At 43.5% G+C, this 24275-nt stretch overlaps 1 protein-coding gene across 1 annotated transcript in view; it reads left to right on the top strand.

The window, feature by feature from the left end:
• LOC115458636 (sodium-dependent multivitamin transporter-like) overlaps positions 1-15366 on the top strand; it is an 86051-nt gene extending 70685 nt beyond the window's left edge. The window contains exons 9-10 of the mRNA XM_030188479.1: positions 6349-6478; positions 15274-15366. Coding sequence (XP_030044339.1) covers positions 6349-6478; positions 15274-15366 — 223 coding nt within the window. The remainder of the gene's footprint in view (positions 1-6348; positions 6479-15273) is intronic.
• The last annotated feature ends 8909 nt before the right edge of the window (positions 15367-24275 follow it).

Genomic DNA, 24275 nt, shown 5'->3' with positions numbered 1-24275 from the left:
ACCATATCCAATTGGCTAGCAGATTGCATTTCCTTCACTTACGCCCAGGCTGGGCTGGCTCTTGAGGGTCACGTCACGGCTCATAATGTTAGAGCCATGGCAGCGTCGGTAGCCCACTTGAAGTCAGCCTCTATTGAAGAAATTTGCAAAGCTGCGACGTGGTCATCTGTCCACACATTCACATCTCATTACTGCCTGCAGCAGGATACCCGACACGACAGTCGGTTCGGGCAGTCAGTTCTTCAGAACCTGTTTGGGCTTTAGGATCCAACTCCACCCCCCGAGGGCCCTGTTTGTTCTGTTCCAGGCTGCACTCTCAGTTAGTTGGTAAATTTTTTAGATCAATCTCAGTTATGTCCTCGCCGTTGCGAGGCCCAATTGACCATGGTTGTTGTTTTGAGTGAGCCTGGGGGCTAGGGATACCCCATCAGTGAGAACAAGCAGCCTGCTTGTCCTCGGAGAAAGCGAATGCTACATACCTGTAGAAGGTATTCTTCGAGGACAAGCAGGCTGATTGTTCTCACAAACCCGCCCGCCTCCCCTTTGGAGTTGTGTCTTCCCTTGTCTTTGTCTTGCTACATACGGGACTGACGAACACGAGCCGGTTCGGGCGGGAAGACGGCCGCACATGCGCGGTGCGCATGGGCGCGCGAGGACTAGCAAAGGCCTTTGCTAGTGAAGTTTCCGATTGGAGGGGCTGCCGTGGACGTCACCCATCAGTGAGAACAATCAGCCTGCTGTCCTCGGAGAATACCTTCTACACGTATGTAGCATTCGCTTTTCATGAAGATAATCTCTTAGGACATGTGTTTTTTGGGGACATTCTTTAAGAGAATTAACTTATGAGGAGAAGAAATGATTTTTTGCACAAGGATGGGATATATTTCTTCTCTGGAACATAATTGTAGAAGACACCGGCAGCTTGATAAGGAACTGATTGGTTTCCACGCCTTAAGATAAGTACAATTTTTTAAAATATTTTACAATTATAGCTGTTGGTGCAACGATTATTATCTGTTAACCATCATGTTCCTGGGTTGGAATGATGGGGATGCACTGAGCACTGTTCTCACACATTTTGGAGAAAAGTATTAATTTGTATAATATGTTGTGACAGAAGAAACATTATATATAATTGATTCAATAAAGAATTGAAAATAAAATAGTACCATGACATGAATGAGTATGTTGATGGAAGCAAAGGATGAAGCACCTTGGCCAGGCTCCTCAGGTGTGCTATCAACAACTATTCTGTTTTTATTTATTTATTTGGATTTTTCTCATACTTTTTTCAGTAGGATACTTAGTTATTGCAAAAGGGAAAAGACCATGATAACATTGTAGGCAGGGTACCAAATCAGTACAGCAAGAAAAGAGGATTGTGAAGTCGTGATGGCGCAGAATCAGACTCTGAAAGAGGACGTCATCAGTGTTGTGTGAGACAGGAGAAAGCTGTGTGCAGTGATGGTCCCTCAGGTGCTTAGAGGAGACCTTCACCCATACAAGGCACCACAAGAAAAGGGGCTTTAAAGATAAGTGGAACTGGAGTGAAGGTGTACATAGGTGACAATGACGAGGGCAGGCATTGTAGAAAAGAAAAAAAACACAATTCTAGGGGGGAAAAGTAGAAATATAGAGATAATCCAATCTCTTTAATATTTTCTAACAGAAAGATGGCATGTTACATGGGCCTGTTACATGGGCTGAAGCCAGTTGGCAGAGCTTGCCACCATCTTCATTTGTCCAACACAATAGCAAGCACCATTGAAAACAATAGCAAACTAGATTTTGCGTTCTCTCTATTAGGAGGGGATTGGAGGAGGGATGTAAGGGGAGTTGGAGGGAAGCAAACGAGCTGCTGCCCACGCCACAGTTGGATTATCTCCTGAAGGTGGATGGACACACTTTTCAGCCTCTGGTTCTGAGTGCTTTGCTCCTGGTGCAGTTGGTCAGCTGGTCCCCAGTTGAGTTTTGCGGGTGGCTTGAGTCTGCAGAGTCATATCTGGAGGTCTTCAGAACTCTGTCTGTGGTGCCCCACAAATTTACTTCTTCCCTCCCTTCACTTCTCCCATGTTTCCTGTGGAGCTGTCCTGTCCTAGCACAACAATATAAAAAAGAAACGAAGAGAAAGGAGAAAGAAAAAGATTTGCTGGAGAATGTAGAACAGAGTATCAGCCTGAGCCTTTCTCATCGGTGGTAATAACTTGTGGAGACTGTGAGTTTGAAGGAAGCAGCCAGCAGTGGTAAGTCCAACTAAGATTTGACTCTGAACCGCTTGGAGGGCTGCAAGTTCTACTTGGTGCAGGAGAGTGATCCTGACTCACCACTTTGGGACAAGTTATGGTGTGCTTGTGTGACAGGGTGAATGGCGACTCCCATGAAGGCAGTTAAGTGGTGTTCCGCCTGTGGGATCCACCAGCCCGTTTTGGGACATTGCAGTAATTCCAGAAACAATATTCTAAGCAGTTTCTGCCTTGCTACTCTCTCATGAATCCCATTTTTGCCTTGTCTTTCTTATTGTGGGGTCATGAACACTGATCTTAGCTGAGATTAGAGAGGCTTGTGGTTGTTTGGATGTTCTTTTTTTTGTGGTTGCTTTATAAGACACTTAAATTAATGACATTTTTGTGGGGTAATTTTGAAAAGTGTGCTTCACCTTGAGTGATTTTCTTATGTGTGTATATTTCACAGTGTGAGATGATTAGTTAAGGTTTATTGGGAGGCAAGTTTTTATGATGTATTACTTTCTATGAGATAATAAAGCTGTTGGGCTTAGTATGTCCATTGAGTGAATTGGTGCCAGTGATTTCTCTATTGTTTTATAGAGCATTTTTTAATGCTGTGGCAGTATCTAGCCTCCCATTGTGGTTTATACACATTTGTTTGTCATTTTGGGAGAGTTTGTATGGTTTTGGTAGTTTATATCTCTACCCATATTTTTCGTGTTGTGGTTTGGGTCATTAGTTTAAAAACATATTTTAAAAACATATTGCACGGGGAGAGGGAAATTTAAATAAGACTATCATAAGTACATAAGTATTGCCATACTTGGACAGACCGAAGGTCCAACAAGCCCAGTGGCCAATCTAGGTCACAAGTACCTGGCAAGATCCCAAAACAGTACAATACATTTTATGCTGCTTATTCTAGAAATAAGCTGTGGATTTTCCCCAAGTCCATTTTAATAATGGTCTATGGACTTTTCCATTTAAACCCCGCTAAACTAACTGCTTTTACCACATTCTCTGGCAACGAATTCCAGACTTGTTTACAAATTGAATGAAGAAGTATTTTCTCTGATTTGTTTTAAATTTACTACTTTGTAGCTTCGTTACGTGCCCCCTAGTCCTAGTATTTTTGAAAAGAGTAAACAAGTGATTCACATCTACCCTTTCCACTCCACTCATTATTTTATAGACCTCTATCATATCTCCCCTCAACCATCTTTTCTCCAAGCTGAAGAGCCCTAGCCACTTTCGCCTTTCCTCATAGGGAAGTCATCTCATCCCTTTTATCGTTTTCATCGCCCTTCTCTGTACCTTTTCTAATTCCACTATATCTTTTTTGAGATGCGGTGACCAGAATTGAACACAATTTTCAAGGTGCAGTTGCACCATGGACTGATACAAAGGCATTACAATGTACTCACTTTTGTTTTCCATTCCTTTTCTAATAATACCTTAACATTCTTATTTGCTTTCTAGCCGCCGCAGCACACTGAGCAGAGGGTTTCAACGTATCATCAACAACGACGCCGAGATCCCTTTCTTGGTCGGTGACTCCTAACGTGGAACCTTGCATTATGTAGCAATAATTCGGGTTCCTCTTTCCCACATGCATCACTTTGCACTTGCTCACATCATCTGCCATTTAGACGCCCAGTCTCCCAATCATGTAAGGTTCTCTTGTAATTTTTCACAATCCTCTTGTGATTTAACAACTTTGAATAACTTTGTGTTGTCAGCAAATTTAATTACCTCACTAGTTACTCCCATCTAGATAATTTATAAATATGTTAAAAACCAGTGGACCCAGCACAGACTCTTGTGCAACCTCACTATCTACTCTTCTCCATTGAGAATACTAAACATTTAACCCTGCTCTCTTTTCTATCTTTTAACCAGTTTTTAATCCACAATAGAACACTACCCTCCTATCCGATGACTCTCAAATTTCCTCTGGAGGTTCTTTGTCAAACGTCTTTTGAAAATCCAGATACACTACTACTACTATTTAACATTTCTATAGCGCTACAAGGCATGCACAATATCAACCGACTCACCTTTATCCACATGTTTGTTCACCCCTTCAAAGAAATGTTTTCTTGATGCAGAACTTCGCTTCAAAACATAATCTTATATGGTACCAGTAGCAGGCAGAAGAATATTGTTATTAGAACACAGTAGATTTACAAGATTGGGAAAATATGCTAATTTATGACTTCAGATAAGTACGTTTTTTTATACGTTCATTTAATTGAGTATTTGCTAGTAAATGGACTTTGAATATGCTGACTTGAAGAAAAGATTGACAATTCCTTGAGATAACTCAGCCCCCAATATTCGGTGCCAGGCCATGGCCGAGCAGTGGCACTGAATATCGGGGGCTAAAATTGGTGAGGATGGCCACCAGAGCCTATGGGGCCCACAAGACAGTTATGTGAGCCTCAGATGAATGTTGACTGGGACCTGCATAACTATATTTTAACTTTAAAAGAAGCCCCGATCCTCCTCCTGGCCTCCAACGAAACCCCTTCTTCTTCTTACCCCCTTCTCCCAGCTCACAAGAATCAAAGCCTCCCCCCTACCCTGAGATCTAGGTAGGCTTTGATTCTCATGGGCTGAGAAGTGCACATTACTGCTGATTCCTCCCAAACACTATCCCCTGTACTGCCCATGACCTGCCCATTTTTTAATGAGCGGTCAGAGGCAATAGCAGCACTGCCTGGTTTAGTGGTGCTGGTGCTGAATACCAGGGGGTAGGCAGCCACAGGTGATTTAGTGGGTAGGAGCTCTCCTGCCCGCTCAAATCACTTAGAATATGACCAGTCAATATTTATATGTAGAACTGATTATAAATTGGCACAGAGCTAGTTAATACATTCTTTTGTGCACAGTAAAACAGGTTTTATCCTGCATATCCCTCTTGTGTTTGAAACATGATATAAAGTTGCTGTCCTTTAAGCATCTTGCCTCTGATAGTGATGGTATACTTGGATTCAGCTCTGCTCCTTCAGCTCAAGGTCCTCATGAAATAGACACAACACATTGTGGTGTGTGGTTTTGTTTTGAGAAGGGGGAACCTTTGTGTTGAGGCAAGTTCAGTGTATATATTGTCTAAATTTTAAAGTGAATAATCGTTGAGGGCTGTTTTTTAAAAGGGGATCAGGAAGAGATTGGGTGTTTTGGGCTTGGCTGTTCCTGCTCTTTTAGGCTTAAAGCTGAGTTGGAGACAGGGCTGGGATCTGGTACTGTGAGCCTCCATTGGCAGCAACCTTGCTTTTGTCCTATTAAGTCTAAATCTAAATCTTAACTTATATCCCTGCCAACTTATTTTTGCCCAATTGTTAGCTGAGGTCTATGCTTCAAGGACCTTCCAGAGCCTTGCAACCCTAAACTTGACCACTAGAAGCTGACACTGTACAATGACTGGGACTGATTTCCTCTTGGGTCAATGAACAATTGCTTTCACAGCATCCCTAGCCTGGTCTGGGAATCAAACTCATGTTCTCCACATTTCAATGCTGAATTCTGCTGCTGAGTCCCTAGGTTGGCCCTCTTTTGTTGTTTTAGGCATTATAATTGTTTTTGGAAGGAAAAAATGAAATTACTTTTTGTTTGGCCTCAGTGGCGTACCAAGGGGGGGGCGGTGGGGGCGGTCCGCCCCGGGTGCACGCCGCTGGGGGGGTGCTGCGGCGCGCGCCTGTCAGCTGAGTTTGCTGACTTTGCTAACTTTGCTGCAGCTCCCTCTGCCCCGGAACAGGCTAGGGATGCTGTGAAAGCAATTGTTCAGTGACCCAAGAGGAAAAAGTCAGTCCCAGTCATTGTACAGTGTCAGCTTCTAGTGGTCAAGTTTAGGGTTGCAAGGCTCTGGAAGGTCCTTGAAGCATAGACCTCAGCTAGGCTAGGATCGCCACTGTTTGGCCTATTTATATCATGGCAGCTAGCACAGACTCCAATGCTCTTCTAACTAACCACCTCTGTACTCTTCTGGGAGCTTGCCACCAGCTTTTCCCCTTTTGACTTGTGATCCCTGAGACCTTGAACCTAACAGTACTTATATATGGTGAGCTATTGCAGCAAGCACTTATACGGTCTGAATGTCTGATTTAACCTCCTTCTCCCACAGTTCTTGCTACGCTGTCTTCCCTTGCCAGCAGGTCGTATTGGCTCTTGGTTGCTTAATGGGTCTGGTGATGTTTGCATATTATAAGGAGAATGATGACACACACCTGCAGAATCTTCCCTCATCAGATCAGGTAAGTGATAAGTACCTCAAGTGGTACAAATTGTATTTGGCTCCTGGCATGCTGGGGTTGGGCCCCAAAGTGGTAGATTGGATTAAAAACTGTTTGAGTGGGAGAAGACAGAAGGTAATGATTAATAGTTTATTCAGAGGAAAAAGGATAATTTAGTGGAGAGCCTTGGGGCCTGCTCCTGAGGTGGATTCTGTTCAGTATCTCATTGTGAGCAATACTGCAAAAGGATAATTTCTTTCTGCAGGTGAAGATCCACACACAGCATGATGGCACAAAGCCTATCTAGTCTGTCAATCTAAAGCAGTACTATAGCAGGACATGTTTGCTCACTCCTAACCTAGCTATGATAACATAGTAACATAGTAAATGACGGCAGATAAAGACCTGTATGGTCCATCCAATCAGCCCAACTAAATAAACTCATTCACATGGTATGTGATACTTTAAATGTATACCTGAATTTGATTTGTCCCTGCCTCTCTCAGGGCACAGACCATAGAAGTCTACCCAGCACTGTTCTTGTACTAAGTTCTGGAGCTAACATCAAAGCCCCTTAAAATTTACACTCCAGCCCGTCCCTATCTATTCAGTCACAATCAGGGCATAGACCGTAGAAGTCTGCCCAGCTCCCATTTTGTTTCCCAATTACTGACGTCGCCACCCAATCTCCACTAAGATTCTACGGAACCATTCCTTCTTAACAGGATTCCTTTGTGTTTATCCCACACATGTTTGAATTCCATTACCATTTTCATCTCCTCCACCTCCCGCGGGAGGGCATTCCACATATCTACCACCCTCTCCGTGAAAAAATACTTCCTGACATTAGTCCTGAGTCTGCCCCCCTTCAACCTCAATTCATGTCCTCTAGTTCTACCGCCTTCCCGTCTCTGAAAAAGTTTCATTTGCGGATTAATACCTTTCAAATATTTGAATGTCTGTATCACGTCACCCCTGTTTCTCCTTTCCTCTAAGGTATACATGTTCAGGTCAGCAAATGTCTCCTCGTACAGTTTGCAACGCAAATCCCATAACATCTTTGTAGCTTTTCTTTGCACTGCTTCCAGTCTTTTTACATCAATGTTCAAGCACCTATCTGACCTCATTTGCAACCTTCTTTAAATTAATTCCATTATTTTCTTACTCCTGTTACTCTATTTTATCTATCTATATATATGTTCCATCTTTGCTTATACTCTAGGCTATCTATGAGAATGTTTTATTATGTTTTGTACTGACATTGTAATGTAGCATACTATGCCATACTTTGTATTGTTTGAATATTTTTACTGCTGTAATTGTCTATTGCTTATGTTTGACTTATTCTTGCTGTACACTGCCTTGAGTGAGTTCCTTCAAAAAGGTGGTAAATAAATTCTAATAAATAAGTACATACATACATAAAGCAACAGCCTAGTCTCTACAGTTTTGCCTTCTCCCACAGAGACCCCCTGTGCTTGACCTATGCTTTCTTGAATTACAAAACTCTCATTGTGTTCACTACTTCCATTGGGATGCTGTTCTATGCATATTTTCTTAGATTAATCCTGTCTATCCCTGGTGAGGGTGGAGGGTGAGGGTAGAGATGTCCGATCTATTTGGCACAGAGACAATGCTTATAGTGTGTATAACAGAAATAAAGCGATACATAGCTTTGGTTAAGGCAGCTGTCCTATTGCACTTTGATATTTCTTTAGTGTTTGACACCGTGGATCACGATTTGCTGCTTTTTAGATTGAGTGAAATGGATATTGGGGGATCAGTTCTTAAATGATTTTCGTCCTTCTTGAGAAATAGACAGTATAGCATTTTGAAGAATTGTGTAGCATCAAAAGGATTGGAAGTGTGCTGAACTGCAATATTCCTCAAGGGTTTCCATTGTCACCTCAACTTTTTAATGTTTACGGTAGCCATTTGAGAAGTTACTTACTGTCTTTAAACATTGTCGTCATCATAGAGGATGACATTTTTGTTTTGTGCCCTGTTCAAGATTCTTTGGGGAATGCTTCTTTATTACTAAAGCATTATATAAAAATAGTAGAAGATTGGGCTTCAGCTAAATTTCTTAAACTTAATGTGCAGAAAACAAAGTTATAAATCTTTCTTCAGGTACTTCTTTAAAATTTGATAATATATCAAAAGTACTTGGTATAATTTTAGATTCTAAGCTATCTTATGAACACCAGCTTAATGCTTTGGTAAGGAAATTCTTTTTTCATCTAAGGAAATTAAGAGCTATTAGGGCAGCCTTAAGCCCTGGTGGACTTTTAAACAATAGTACAAGCAATTTTGCTTCCATTATTGGTGTCACGAAACGCCTAGCCACCTGCTTGGGGTTACCCCGTGGCCACTTAGGTCTATCCCCAGCACAGCTCAGGTCCACTTGCACCTGCCGCTTGTGCTCTACATTAGCACTCTCCTCTCACTGACTGGGTCACAACTGCCTCTGGGTGAGTCTCCTGCTCTCAAATTATCCCCAGTGATTTCTAGAGCCACACTCCCAGTGGTCCCACAGTTTCCATATAGCACTCACAGACCCAACACACAAACCACCAGGATTCTTTATCAGTCCAGACAGCAGAATCAACAATCAGAATAGTTTATTATCTAAAAAAACTGTACAGTGGAACAAAGTGCAATCAGCAAACTATAACAGGTAACTGAAATATGGATCACTTGTAACACTAACTAAACATTTGCATACTGTCTAAACAGTACCTAGGAAGATCAGGACATATAATTCACCGAGCCTCATCAAAGAGATCTGTCTCTCTTTTCTCCCGGGCTAAGACTGAAGCAACAGCTAGTTCTGTTCAAAAGAAAAATGAGCTCCTGGGCCAATCAGAACCCAGTCAACAAGTTTAAAAGAATACTGCTCACAGTCCTGTAGATTCACTTCTTCACTGAGTGAAACTAAAAGAGGACATTCACTTTTCTATGACAGCTATAACATAAACCATGCACCACCTACTGGCCAAACTAGAGAAATGCACTTCAAGATTCAATAAAGGGAAAGGGAAATGGGACTTGATATATCGCCTTTCTGAGGTTTTTGCAATTACATTCAAAACGGTTTACATATATTCAGGTACTTATTTTGTACTAGGGTTAAGTGACTTGCCCAGAGTCACAAGGAGCTGCAGTGGGAATCGAACTCAGGTCCCCAGGATCAAAGTCCACTGCACTAACCACTAGGCCACTCCTCCACAGTTTGTTTTAAGCCTGTAAAAGCAGTTTTACAGGCTTAAAACACACTGTTCTGTCACAATTGGTTTATTGTAATTCTTTATATTGCAGCATAAATAAACAACACATGTGGCGACTCCAACTTCTGCAGAACTCAGCTGCTAGATTAATCTTTGGATCAGGCAGGTTTTGTGAAGTTAGCCCCATGTTGAATAACTTACATTGGCTAAGATTGGAACCTCAAATTCAATTTAAAATAGCCTGTCTGGTCTGTAAATGTGTTTATGGTGCTAATTCAGTTATGGTAGGAAACTTGCTTATATTCCCAAGTCATAGAGGGCATCAATGTCACTTCTGTGAAAAACATGCAAGTGAAGTCTGTTTGGGAAAATTCTTTTGCCTTGCAAAGCACAAAAATATGGAATAGTCTACCTAAACAGTTCACTTAACTGCTCCTTACAGTTCTTTTTGAAAGGTCTTAAAAACTTATTAGTTCTTTTTTTAATGTTATGTTTTATAAAAATGACTTAGATGGATTTTTTTTGTTAAGATTAGATTATTCATTTTAATGTAATTCTATCCATTTGGGATATCTCTTTGCTCTGTGATCTGCTTTGAATCGTAAGTTAAAAGCGGAATAGAAATCGTAGAATAAAATAGAATTTCCTTTGATATTAAAAAGGAGAAAGAGAGAAAATACAGTTTTGGTTGTGTTCATGACTGTGCCTTGAGGCTTCTCAGTGTTGGTCTGTGGAAACCACGTTTATCCCTGGGGTGTCATACCCAGGTAGCTAGGTCTCTCCTCCCCCTTCTCTCTCTTCAGCCAGCAGGACTGCATTGTGGTTCAGCTCATGTGTCTGGAGCCTTGAGAGCCCTTTGTACTGCAGATACCAATAGTTTAAAAAAGAAAAACACCATGGAGACTTTGGGCTGATTTTAGGAGAGGAATCTTTGGTGAGCTCTGCTAGCAGTCCTCCACCTCCTTCCCCTGAACATGATGAGTTTGTGTTGGATATTTTTTCTCTGGCAGTCCCCTCCAAGAGTCATATTTCTCAAACACAGACCCTTGAATATGTGGGGGTGTGGTATGACATGCAGGTAGGTCGAGTGTTTCTCCCACTGGCAAGGATCCTGAAGCAGCGGGGACAAATTCAGTCTTCTCTTGGCAAGAGACCCCGAGCCCAAGATTACCTTCAAAGTCTGGGTTCAAAGGCAGCTACTCTGGTAGTGGTACCATGGGCCAGAGCGCACATGCGTCTCTTTCAGCATTCTCTGCTTTCATGTTGGGCTCCTCAGTGTCAGGACTTAGGAAGATGTGGCTTCCCCTCTGGGGGAAGGCAAAGCACAGCATTTGGTTGTGGCTTAGCAGTGCCAGTTTTCAGAAGAGAATGAAGTTGGAATCTTTTGAGTGGACTATGGTTACTATGAATGCCAGTCTCAAGGGCTAGGGAGCCCACTGCCCCAGTCAAGTGGTGCAGGGGTGGTAATCAGGGGAAGAAATTCAGTGGTTTATTGACAGACTGGAAACCCGGGCGATCTCTCTAGCTCTGAAATTGGTCCAGCAGATTCTCGAAGAAAAATTGGTAAGAGTGCTCTCCAACAATGTGACAGCGGTAGCCTATAAGAATCAGTGAGGCATGAAGAGCCATCAGGTAGCGGAAGAAGCAACATGACTTCTGGACTGGGCAGTACTCACCTCCTGCATCTCTTGGTGGTTCATGTGGCAGGTGTAGATAACATGCAGGCAGATTTTCTGAGCAGGCACACCTTTGATCCCAGGTAATGGAACCTAGGCTGGGAGGCCTTTGAAAGCATAATTTGTCCCTGGGGTAATGGAGCTGATGGCAACAGCAACTGCAACCAATGCGCAGGTGCCCTGGTTTTTCTGTCGCAGGAGACATACACTGTCAGGGCATCCATGAGTTGATTCTTCCATGGCCAGCCCAGGTTCTTCTGTATGTTTTTTTTTTTCCCTGTGGCCATCAATGGGTTGAGTTGCTTAGTGCATAGAGTTGCATGTCAGTCTGGTGATTCTAGAGGATCTGGAATGGCCTCAAAGACCATGGTACAAGGACTTGATGTGCCTATCAGAGGGTGCCCCACTTTGCCTGCAGAGGACAGAGGGTGCCGAATCCATCTCCATTCTGGTTTACAGTTTAGCTCTTGAGAGGGCACAGTTGAGGAAGAGGATATTCCTCCAGAATAATAGCTACAGTATTGAAGTTGCTTAGACGATCTACTTCTTTGGCCTTTGTGAGAGTTTGGTGTATATTTGAAGCCCGGTGTCACGAGAAGGGTTATCTTCCTTTGTGTGCATCAGTGGCAGAGATTTTAGAGTTTTTACAGGATGGTTTGCATAGAGGTTGGCCTTGGCTTCCTCCAAGGTGCAAATGGTGGTCTTGACATGTTTCCAAAGTATGATTCAGAGAAAATCCTTGGCGTCTCTTCCAGATGTGGTGCATTTTCTTTGGAGTGGTCAAACTCCTTCGCACTCCCCATCGGCCGCTGGTCCCTCAGTGGTACCTGAATCTAATTTGGTTTGTTTTTAGCAAACCTAACATAAACAGAAATGACACAAAGCATAACAGTTACACAGTGGTTCCTTCAATGCATCTATCTAATACAAGCACAACCTAAGTACCACAGTCCAATACCCCCACCCCTCCCCACCCCCTAAAGGCAACCACCTAACAAAATCAAATAGAGCTCGTAATCCTGGAAAATCCACAGGACTCTTCCAAACTTCTATAATGACTCCAGCCCCTGTCAAAGGAGCACACCTGAAAGCAACAAAGTGCTGTAAGATCAGACTCCCCATTGGTCCATATACTTATGTTGAGTTAGGCCCTTTGCGGTTTAAACAATGATAAATCTGGGAGATGGTCCCCATTTGAACCATGGGTCCCAATAAGCCTTCAAACTCTCCCTTACCCTGTGGACACAAATCTAATTTTGTCCCCTGCGTCTCCTTTTGAACCTTTGGCACAATGTATCTGCAAAGATATTACCTTTAAAAACAGTCTTTTTGGTCACGATCTTTTCGGCTCATTGGTTTTCAGAGTTGCAAGCCTTGTTATGGCAGGAGCCTTTCTTGGTGTTTTCCAGAGAGAAGGTGACCTTGCAGCTGGTTCTTTCCTTTCTCCCTAAGGTAGTTTTGGCTAAGAAAGCAAATAGAATGTTAGGTACTATTAGGAAAGGAATAGAAAACAAAAATGAAGATGTTATAATGCCTTTGTATCGCTCCATGGTGCGACCGCACCTCGAATACTGTGTGCAATTCTGGCCATCCGCATCTCAAAAAAGATATAGTGGAAAAGGTACAGAGAAGGGTGACAAAAATGATAAACGGGATGAGAACTTCCCTATGAGGAAAAGCTAAAGCAGCTAGAGCTCTTCAGCTTGGAGAAAAGATGGCTGAGGGGAGATATGATAGAGGTCTATAAAATGAGTGGAGTGGAATGGGTAAACGTGAATCACATGTTTACTCTTTCCAAAATTACTAGGACTAGGGGGCATGTAATGAAGCTACAGAGTAGTACATTTAAAACAAATTGGAGAAAATATTTCTTCACTCAACGTGTAATTAAACTCTGGAATTCATTGCCAGAGAATGTGACAAAAGCAGTTAGCTTAGTGGGGTTTAAAAAATGTTTGGCAAAAGTTCATAAGCCATTATTAAGATGGACTTGGGGAAAATTCACTGCTTATTTCTAGGATAAACAGCATAAACTGTATTGTACTATTTTGGGTTCTTGCTAGGTACTTGTAACCTGGATTGGCCACTGTTGGAAATAGGATGCTGGGCTTGATGGACCTTCAGTCTGTCCTAGTATGGCAGCACTTATGTACTTTCATGTAAATTGGTCCATTTTTCTGTTGGTCTTAGGGGATGGAAATGGTGATAAAGAGCACTCTTGGTTGTTGTGGTTGAATGTGAAAAGAGTCTTGTTGGATTATTTCAGGACGGAGGAATTTTGGCATTTGGATCAATTGTTTGTGCTTTTTGGAGGTCAGAACAAGAGATCATCATCGATTAAGATGACCATAGCTCGATGACTTAAGGAGACAATAGTATTGACATATCTCCTTAAGGATTGTTCAGTGCCGTCAGCTCTTAAAGCTCATTGTGTGAGGAGAGTTTCAGCCTTGTGGACGAAGAGCAATCTTACTCCATCACAGGAGATCTGTCAGTAGGGGGTGGGGGTGGGGGTTGGTCCTCCTTGCACTCCTTTGTAAAGGTTTATAGGCTTGACGTGCAAGTAAAACAGGATGCAGCCTTTGATGCTGGAGTGTTGTCTTCTGGCCTCTGAGGATCTCGCTTTTAACTTCTTCTCAAGCATATGGACCAGTCTGGAGGGCTAGCGAGGAAGGAAAAATTAGGCTTTACCTGCTACTTTTCTTTACATTAGACATCCATACTTCAGCATCTCCCATCACTTCTCCACATAATTAGGTTATAGCAGGTATAACCTAATTATGTGGAGAAGTGATGGAAGATGCTGAAGTATGGATGTCAGATCAGAGCCCTATTGAGAAGGACTCTGTTAGTACAGCTGATTTCTATGTATATAGCTCGATTTTCTTGTTTGTTTTTGGTTTTTATTCTTGGCACTTGCTACTGTGGTTCAAAACAAGGGGCAAAAAAATGTCTAAAATCTTACAAGTCAAGGGAACAGCCATTTTTAATCCTGTTCCAACTACTTTGTTATTAATATACTGACTGGCTAAGACCTATACAGCATTCTTATACAGTTCTCAAAGTCAGGTGTTCTCAGTCTCTATCTGCTTGTAGGCTTGCATAAACCAGGCATCTAGAGAGCCTAAAGGAAAGAAAATTAGCAAAAAAGACCTAATTTCTCCTTTCTTTTTCATTTCTTATTTTATTTTTTTGTAAACCACTCTACTGCACTGTATTAGATTGGGTGGTATATCAAATTCTGTAAAATAAAATAACTTCCGGTACTGGCCAGTACATTTCTCTGATGTTCTCTCCTCCCACCCACACTCATCAGGTCTGATGGCCCCCCGGAGCCTACTTGAATTATCTGGTGGTCCAACGGGGCAGTGGTGGCAAGAATGAATCCCATTCACTCATGTCTCTATGGCTCTGTGGTCAGAATGGCCACCGTGACCTCTACTGGTAGTCTCCCTTATATGGCTGACTGACCCTGCTTGTCCTGTTTGTCTGTCCTAATTAGATTGTAAGTTGTGTCGAGCAGGGACTGTCTCTTCATGTTCAGGTGTACAGGGCTGCGTACGTCTAGTAGCGCTTTAGAAATGATAAGTAGTAGTACTGTACAGTTGAATGCATGGCTGCAGAATATATCATGACCGTATTATCATGCATTTTTAATGCAGTCTGCGATAAGGATTTCCGTGCAAGTTAACATACCTACACTGAAACTCTTACTGCATTGCTCAGCCAGTAAAACCCATGGTTTAACCATGTTAAATCCGTAGTAATGCTTTTTGCATCCACCACTTAAGTGAAGAACCTAAACCCAAGTCTTGCACATTGCAGTGGGCAGCACTACTCTGGAACCATAGTCAGCATCGTCCTATATGTGTTGTATTGTTTTAACTATCTGTTTTCCTGTCTTTGGTTTCAGATGGTTCTATATTTTGTGATGGACATTCTGAAGGATCTGCCTGGGTTACCTGGTCTGTTCGTTGCCTGTCTCTTCAGTGGTGCTCTGAGGTAACATCATAGTGCTCCTTTATTTATTCCTTCTACAGTTTCTGCTTTAGATGTTTGTTTCCAGCTGATAGAGCCAGTTATTGGTTATAAGCCGTTCTGGCCTTGGCCAGTTGGCGCACCACACTCCGGGCCCCAGGGGGAAGAAAGTTCACTTCTCATCCTAAACTGGTATGTTCTCAATAATAAAAATCAGTTAAACCATTTTAAAACAGGAGCTGCAATAGCAATCTAATCTAGCATCCATAAAAATCTCATGGTGAATAACATCAAACGCTGCAGATAGATCAAACTGAACCAGTAGCACTTGGCACCCTTTACCAAGCAGTATTTCATTTCCGCTATCAAAGCACACAGCTGTCTCTGTGCTGAAATTGTTCCTAAAACTGGATTGAGAAGAGGATAGAATATTTTGTTGTTGTAGGTACTCCACAAGCTGTTGTGTAACTATTGCCTCTAAAATCTTTGCAAACAAGGGGATAGATGCCACAGGTCTGTAATTACTAGTCAGAAGTTTGGGCCCAGATTGGTTCTTTAAAATTGATGTAAGGTTAATATGGCCCAGATTACCGGGTAGTTGCCCAGTTCCAAGCACAAATTCAACCAGGACATCAACCATTTTAAAAAGGTTGCTGAAAGGCGGACAGTTGGATCCAAGATGGCCACATAGTGAGTTACGGCTTCAGATGCGCCCAGACTCTCTCTAAGCAAATGCTGCGAAGGCTCTCTGAATCGCCTGCGATATGGGGAAAAGGAGAGGCAAAGTGCGGGATAATCTCCTTACCCCCACTGGGTCCTACCTCCAGCAGCAGCTGACATTGGAGCAGTTTGGGATGACGACTGGTCCCAGGCAAGCCTCCTCTCTTGCTATCGGCGCTGACGTTCCTGAGTTGGCCAGCAGTGTAAACGGAGTTTCCTTGAGTGCTGTTCAGCGTGCGGCTTCCCCACAGCCAAGAGGGATAGACGCAGAGGCGGGTCCTGCAATTTGGACTCCAGACGGGGACGCAAACGAGCAGGGAGGTAACCTGCCCATGCCGATACGCCTAGGACTGGCTTGATGGAAGAGCGAATTTCCCCACAAACTATGCCTTCACAAATTGTGAGTATGTTGAACCAGATTCTGGGTGCGCCCCCTCCTGCTTCAGTTCTGGGGACTTTGGTTAAACCTGTCTTAGTGACAATGGAGTCACTCTGGGATTTGACCTTTACATTACATTCCTCTTTGCAACAAATAACTGCAAAAAATACTGCTGAAATAAAGGTATTGTCTGAAGCAGTCCTCTTGCAGGCGCAGACAACTGCCCAACATACCTCTGAGTTAAAACAATTAGAGGGAAAATTACAAACATTAGAAACTCTGGGGCAAGTCTCAACAAGGGATAGAAATTTTACCTTTCGTCATTTAGAATACTTGGAAAACCAATCTAGAAAACTTAATTTGAGACTAATTTTCCCAGATCCCCTTTAATATCTTCAATAGATATGGTAAAGAAATACTTTGGTAGAAATATTAGGGATGCTAAGTGATTCACTGCCTCCTATAGTTCGAGCACAGTACTTACGAAGTAACAGAAAATTGGATGGTGGAATTTCTCAACCGCAAACAGGAGAAGGCATGAACTTGACATCATTTTTAGAATCTTCATTGGAAGTTATCACTCGGAGAACTACTGTGGTGGTTTCTTTTGCCCTGGTGATGGACCGAGGTTCTGTTTTGAAACTTTCCTATAAACATTTGGACTCACTGTTTTTAGGATCTAAAATAAGAGTCTATCCCGATCTCTACAGAGAAACTCAGAAAAGGCGCAGGGCCTTTTTGGCCCTGCGCCCGAAGACTTTAGCCCTTGGGGCTAATTTTGTACTTAAATTTCCATGCATTTGCCTAATATTGTTTCAATCCAGGCAATTTCAATTTTTTTGATCCTAAGCAACTAGAGGAATTTTTGTTAACTAAAGAGGATGTTAATGTAATAGTTAACTAACAGCACACTCTATGATAGGCTTGAGGAGGTTTTGGTGGGAAGTAGTAACTAATTCTTTAATTACTAGTTTCATTAAATTACTATTTGATTTTTCTTTTTTTCCTTTTCTTGGATCAAAATTGCCTTAATATAATGGTCGAAAGTGACACATTTATTTCTGCATAATTGTTAATATGGATCATCAATAATCGATTTAAGTTGTTATTTTCAAATTTCTTAATCATCTCTTTTTGACTTGAAAAATTTGTAAATGAATAAAAATATAATAACGAAAAAAAAGGTTGCTGATAGAAATTTAAGAAGGTAAGTCTGACATATATCCAAATTACAATGAGAAGAAGGATTTTTAGACAACAACTTGTCTGCCTCTTCAGAATTAACTGCCCTGATTTATAGAATTACCCCCAGTGGGGTTGGTCATCTTTCTACTTCTGTTTTGGTGGCAGGAAATGATTGTATTCCTCTTGGATATTAAAGCTGAGCTGCTATTCCATTTCTTACTCTTTCTAAGTATTGTAGTTTGCCAAATGTCATAGGGCAGTGAAGGCTTATGGTTCAAGAAGAGATCCAAATTGTATCCTACTACTACTACTACTATTTAGCATTTCTATAGCGCTACAAGGCGTACGCAGTACTGCACAAACATAGAAGAAAGACAGTCCCTGCTCAAAGAGCTTACAATGTAATAGACAAAAAATAAATAAAGTAAGCAAATCAAATCAATTAATGTGAACGGGAAGGAAGAGAGGAGGGTAGGTGGAGGCGAGTGGTTACGAGTCAAAAGCAATGTTAAAGAGGTGGGCTTTCAGTCTAGATTTAAAGGTGGCCAAGGATGGGGCAAGACGTAGGGGCTCAGGAAGTTTATTCCAGGCGTAGGGTGCAGCGAGACAGAAGGCGCAAAGTCTGGAGTTGGCAGTAGTGGAGAAAGGAACAGATAAGAAGGATTTATCCATGGAGCGGAGTGCACGGGAAGGGGTGTAGGGAAGGACGAGTGTGGAGAGATACTGGGGAGCAGCAAAGTGAGTACATTTATAGGTTAGTAGAAGAAGTTTGAACAGGATGAGAAAACGGATAGGGAGCCAGTGAAGGGTCTTGAGGAGAGGGGTAGTATGAGTAAAGCGACCCTGGTGGAAGACGAGACGGGCAGCAGAGTTTTGAACCGACTGGAGGGGGGAGAGGTGACTAAGTGGGAGGCCAGCAAGAAGCAGATTGCAGTAGTCTAAACGAGAGGTGACAAGGGTGTGGATGAGGGTTTTGGTAGAGTGCTCGGAAAGAAAGGGGCGGATTTTACGGATGTTGTAAAGAAAGAAATGACAGGTCTTGGCAATCTGTTGGATATGAGCAGAGAAGGAAAGAGAAGAGTCAAAGATGACCCCAAGGTTTCGAGCTGAGGAGGCAAGGAGAATGAGAGAGCCATCAACAGAAATAGAAAACGGGGGGAGCGGGGAGGTGGGTTTGGGGGGGAAAAATGAGAAGCTCGGTTTTGGTCATATTTAATTTCAGGTGGCGTTGAGACATCCAGACAGCAATGTCAGACAAGCACACTGAAACTTTGGTTTGGATGCAAGGTGAGATATCAGGGGTAGAAAGGTAGATTTGGGAGTCATCAGCATAGAGATGGTAGGAAAAGCCATGGGATGAGATTAATGAACCAAGGGAAGAAGTGTAGATAGAAAAGAGGAGGGGACCAAGAACAGAACCCTGAGGTACGCCGACAGGCAGAGGGATAGAAGTAGTAGAGAATCCACCAGAGTGAACACTAAAGGTGCGGAGGGAGAGGTAGGAAGAGAACCAGGAAAGGACCAGAGCCCTGGAATCCAAGTGAGGACAGGGTATCGAGAAATATGCTGTGATCGACAGTGTCAAAAGCAGCGGAAAGATCAAGAAGAATGAGGATGGAATATTGACCTCTGGATTTAGCCAGTAATAGGTCATTGGAGACTTTAGTAAGCGCAGTTTCGGTTGAGTGGAGAGGGCGAAAACCAGATTGTAGTGGGTCAAGAATAGCATGTGAGGAGAGAAAATCAAGGCAGCGGCGGTGAACAGCACGCTCAAGTAATTTGGAGAGAAAAGGAAGGAGGGAGATGGGTCGGTAATTAGAGGGACAAGTAGGGTCGAGTGAAGGCTTCTTAAGGAGAGGTGTGACCACAGCATGTTTAAAGGCAGCAGGGACAGTCGCAGTGGAAAGTGAGAGGTTGAGAATGTGACAGATAAAAGGAATAAGAGTAGGAGAGATGGCATTAAGAAGGTGGGTGGGAATGGGATCAGAGGAACAGGTGGTACATTTTGAGGAAGAAAGGAGAAGTGTAGTTTCCTCAATAGTAACTTCAGGAAAGGAGGAAAGGGAATGAGGGGAAGGAGAGAGAGGGGAACGGACTAGTGGAGGGAGAGGTGGTGAGGTAGAGAAAGCAAGGTTTATCTTTTGAACTTTGTTGTGAAAGAATTCAGCAAGGGTCTGAGGAGATAATGAAGGGGGAGTTGGGGGAGGGGGCACCTTGAGGAGAGAGTTCAATGTGGTGAAGAGAAATCGAGGATTAGAGCCAAGAGAGTTGGTCAGTTTGATATAATAATCCTGTTTGGCACGTAAAAGAGCAGATTGGAAAGAGGTCAGCATGAACTTAAAGTGTAAGAAATCAGCAAGGGCCCGAGATTTCCGCCAGAGGCATTCGGCGGAGCGGGTACAGGAACATAGGTAGCGGATATTAGAAGTCAGCCAAGGTTGGGGTTTTGTACGCCTTACAGGGCGGGTCATCAAAGGTGCAAGAGTGTCTAAGGCAGAGGATAGAGTATTGTTGTAAGAAGAAACAGCCTCGTTGACAGACGTGGATGGTGCCACAGTAGAGAGGAGGTTTGAAACATGGGAGGATAGAGATGAAGGGTCAATATTGTGAAGATTCCTAGATAAATTAGATAAGATAGGACGGGACTGGGAGGGAGGAGATTTAAGTGTGACAGTTATAAGATGGTGATCAGAGGAGGGAAGATCAGAGGCAAGGAAACTAGAGGGTGAACAGTTGGAGGAGAAGATAAGATCAAGACAGTGACCATTTTGATGAGTGGGGGAGGTGGAGCATAGTTGGAGATTAAAGGAGGACATTAAAGCGAGTAACTTGGAAATATAAGAGTTGGAAGGATCATTAGCAGGAATATTAAAGTCACCAAGGATGAGAGAGGGGGAGGAAGGATCATGGAAGAGAAGGCAAGCCAGGCGTCAAAGTCACTGAGAGAGGATGAAAGGCAGGGTTGCCAGGTGGAAAATTTTTTCCCCACCCAAATCAGCCCAAAACCCGCCCAAAGTCAAACCCCGCCCCTGACACCCCCACCCCCATCAACCCCCGCCCCGCCGTCATCAACCCTGCCCTCGCCGTCACCGGCCCCACCTCTTCCGTCACCAGCCCGCCTCCCCGTCATCAGCCCCGCCCAGAACGTCACTAACCCCGCCCAAAACGTCACTAGCCCCGCCCTCCATGGCCCGAAAACCCACTCAAAAAAACCGCCGAAAGACCCCAAAAAACCGCAACACGCCGCGGGCAAAAATTGCCCGCGGCGGGTTGCGGAAAACCGCCCAATTGGGCGGGAAAACTGCCCACCTGGCAACACTGATGAAAGGGACTTATCAGGGGGACGATAAATGACAGCTATTCGAAGAGGCAGAGGAGAGAAAAGGCGGATAGAGTGGACTTCAAAGGAGGAAAAACAGTGAGATTGAGATGGAAGAAGGGGTTGAAATCTGGAGGAGGAAGAGAGAAGTAGTCCAACACCGCCCCCACGGCCAGCAGGGCGAGGAGTATGTGAAAATAGATAACCGCCATGGCACAGGGCTGCGACTGAAGCAGAGTCATCAGGGCAGAGCCAGGTTTCTGTTATGGCGAGCAGATGGAGGTGACGTGAGATAAAGAGGTCCTGGATATAGGCGAGTTTGTTACAGATAGAGCGGGCATTCCATAGGGCGCAAGAGAAGGGCAGAGAAGAGGAGGGGAGTAGAGAAATAGAGATGAAGTTAGAGAGGTTGCGGTGAGATCTGTAGAGTTGGGATAATAGTTGGTGAGGGGGGGCCAGGATTGGGATTGATGTCACTGGCTGAGAGTAAGAGAAGGAGTAAAAGAGAGCGGAGGAGAGTAGGAGAGGTGTGGCCATGAAGGCGTCGAAGGCGAGAGGTATTTAGGTGGAATGGGGAAGGCAAAATGGACGGAAGAAAGAGGCGGAGATTAAAAGCCAAGAGGGAGGAAGAGGGTAGGAGAGAAGGTGAGGTAATGAAGACAATGGATGGGCAGTGAGTTCCTGTAGCAGAGAGAGGTAGGGGGTGAGGGAAAAGATTAGGAAGGGACAGGGCTAGGAAGAGAATGTGAATAGGGGCCATAAGTGACTGAGGTACTTTAGCAACTGGGAAGAAGATTAGATGTAAAGAGAAAAATGCGCGGCACCTAGAGCGGAGGCCCTGAGTGGATCGGAGTGGACCTGGGTGTCACCCCGGAGAAGGCTGTAAGGATATGCAGATGAGCTGCAAGTCCTCCACAGCACCTGAAAGGCAGCCAGTGGTAGAGCTGGGCACCTCTCAGCTGAGGAAAGGCTTACCAGGGGTTAGGCCGAAGCCAGCATTCCTCCCCCTGAGGGTCGCCTCCCCTGTTCTGTTCATTGCTTAGACTGTCAGACTTTCAAGATTGTCCATGCTGCTTTCTGAATCTGTTTTAATTTAATCTGTCAACAAGAAGGAAGGAGTCGGGCACACAAATAGGTAATGTCATCTGATAGCACCAGGACAGAACAGTTCTTCCAGAACTCAGATCTCCTTCTGAGTATGAGTGGACATTCTGCACAGAGCAGTCTCCTCAGTTTTGGTTTTTCTGTTCTGTTGAACAGATACAGAAACTAAGGTGGCAATTCTATAAACTAGCACCATAAATTAGGCACCACAAAAAAACCCACATTTAACAGTAATTCTATAAAGGTGCTTAGGTGTGCCTAAGCTGTTGTACCAATGCCACTTTGTCTGTATTCTATATCAAAATATAGGCACAATCACTTGTATCAACTCAAAGGCAGACATGAGTGCCCTAAGTGTGGCATGCGTGCAACATATATTTTTTATAAGCTGCACACATTGCTAATCAAAATGCACATGACACACATAGTCTGCCGAGGTTAATGCCCCCCCCCTTATACAGTTACATGCTAAGGAACCTAAGTGCATATTTTATAGAATAGTGCCTAGTACTTACACACATCATTGCCAATTATTAGTGTCATGTGCATATTATTGGCGTTCCACTTTAGGCACACTTTATAGAATTGCCCATCATTTGCGTCCACAAATTTTGTTGAAGAATATCTTCTTTATATTCCATCAATGCTGTTTTCATCAATTTTTTGTGTGTGTTTATTTTCCATTAGTTCAAGTAAAAGAAAAATGTGTTAGAACTCATATTGGCTAACTGTTCAACACAGAGCCGTGGTGCAAGCAAACCAGAAAAATTGACAAGCATGATACACATGAGTCATTTGCCTGAGGCCTACTCTAAAGCAGGACTTTTGGGCACCACTGGGTGCAAGGGAATAGGAGCTGCATCATAGACACTGCCTTTGGGCACCTAAACACATTGGTGCTGGACTTCTGGGCACTCAACCGAGAGGTGTGTAAAAGTCCCCTCCCCTCCCAAACACTCACTGGGATCTGAGCCAGGGGCTGGGCCAGCAGAGGCATGGTTCTGTAGTATGGGCAGTCCTCAGAGCATAAGGGAGAGCATAGCCGCCCAAGGAGGTGTCTGTGAGAGAAGATGTCCTCCCTCATTGCTCCTCAGAGTATAAAGGAGATCATAGCTACCCCAGGCAGTGCCCTTGAGGGAAGATCCTGCCCTGTCTTCTCTCACAGGCACCTCCTGAAGCAGCTATGCACTCCCTTATGCTCCAAAGTCCACCCTACCCGCAGCACCGCACCTCTGCCGGCCCAGACATCCTCCAGCTTAGATCCCAGTGAGTGTGGAGAAGGGGGGAGGACTCTTAGAAGCTGCCCGTATGGGTGCCCAAAAGTTGGGCGCCAGTACAGCAGTGCCCAGAAGTCACAGGTGTGAAAACAGCAGCGCTTAAAGTCGCGCTCCGGGCCTACTCACCATCAAGAAAACTGTTCAGACTGTGGATGAATGTGAAAATAAAGAAAAATAGTCCAGCTTTGTACTTCCAACAATGGTCTAAAGAGTGCCTGTGAAAAAAGGAGAACACCATACAGTTTTTGAAACAAAGCACATATTTCGACTGAGACATCTTGACTATTGGCACAGAGTACCTCTATACTGTTCCACTGGTTTGAGGAGGAGCAATATGCCAAAATTCACACTCCTAAGGAATATTGTAATTGCCATTTACAATAAAGGACCACAAGCATGGTGCAAGACCAAAGTGAACGAAAGTGGTAGCATCTTGTGCTGAAAAAGGCCCATTGTCGGCACTCTGGAGCAGACCGAAATCCTGTGACACTTTGCAGTCTTGCACAGCTTCTCCAGGACAAAGTCAGTCTATTTCTCCAATCCAGTGATTGAATCTCTGGTCTCCCTCCCCTTTTTTTTTCTCCTTTTTCCCTGGTTGTATGGTTTGTATGACCCTGTCCTTTTTAAACAATGACGTTTCTTTCTGTTTTGATTTTAGTCTGTACACTGCTTTGACCTTGCTAGAAAGGCGGTATAGTAAGTTTTGTTTTTTTTTAAATATCTACATTCTGATTTGTTCTTTCTACAATGCTGTTCTTAAGGTTTAATTGGTTCAGTAAACCACCTTTCGTATTCCAGTAACAAGGCAGTATATAATAACAAATACTAGATAAATAATGTAAGCCAAAGACAAAAGAACAAAAACCTGAAAACTTTGGATGAAAAAGACCAACAAGTTGCACTATAGGAACCTAGAAAATGGGTAACACAACAAATACAGTGCATCTAGCAGA

Source organism: Microcaecilia unicolor, unplaced genomic scaffold (assembly GCF_901765095.1).
Source record: "Microcaecilia unicolor unplaced genomic scaffold, aMicUni1.1, whole genome shotgun sequence".
Taxonomy (NCBI): domain Eukaryota; kingdom Metazoa; phylum Chordata; class Amphibia; order Gymnophiona; family Siphonopidae; genus Microcaecilia; species Microcaecilia unicolor.
The sequence above is the reverse complement of the archived record's forward strand: the minus strand, read 5'-3'. Positions and strand labels throughout refer to the sequence as shown.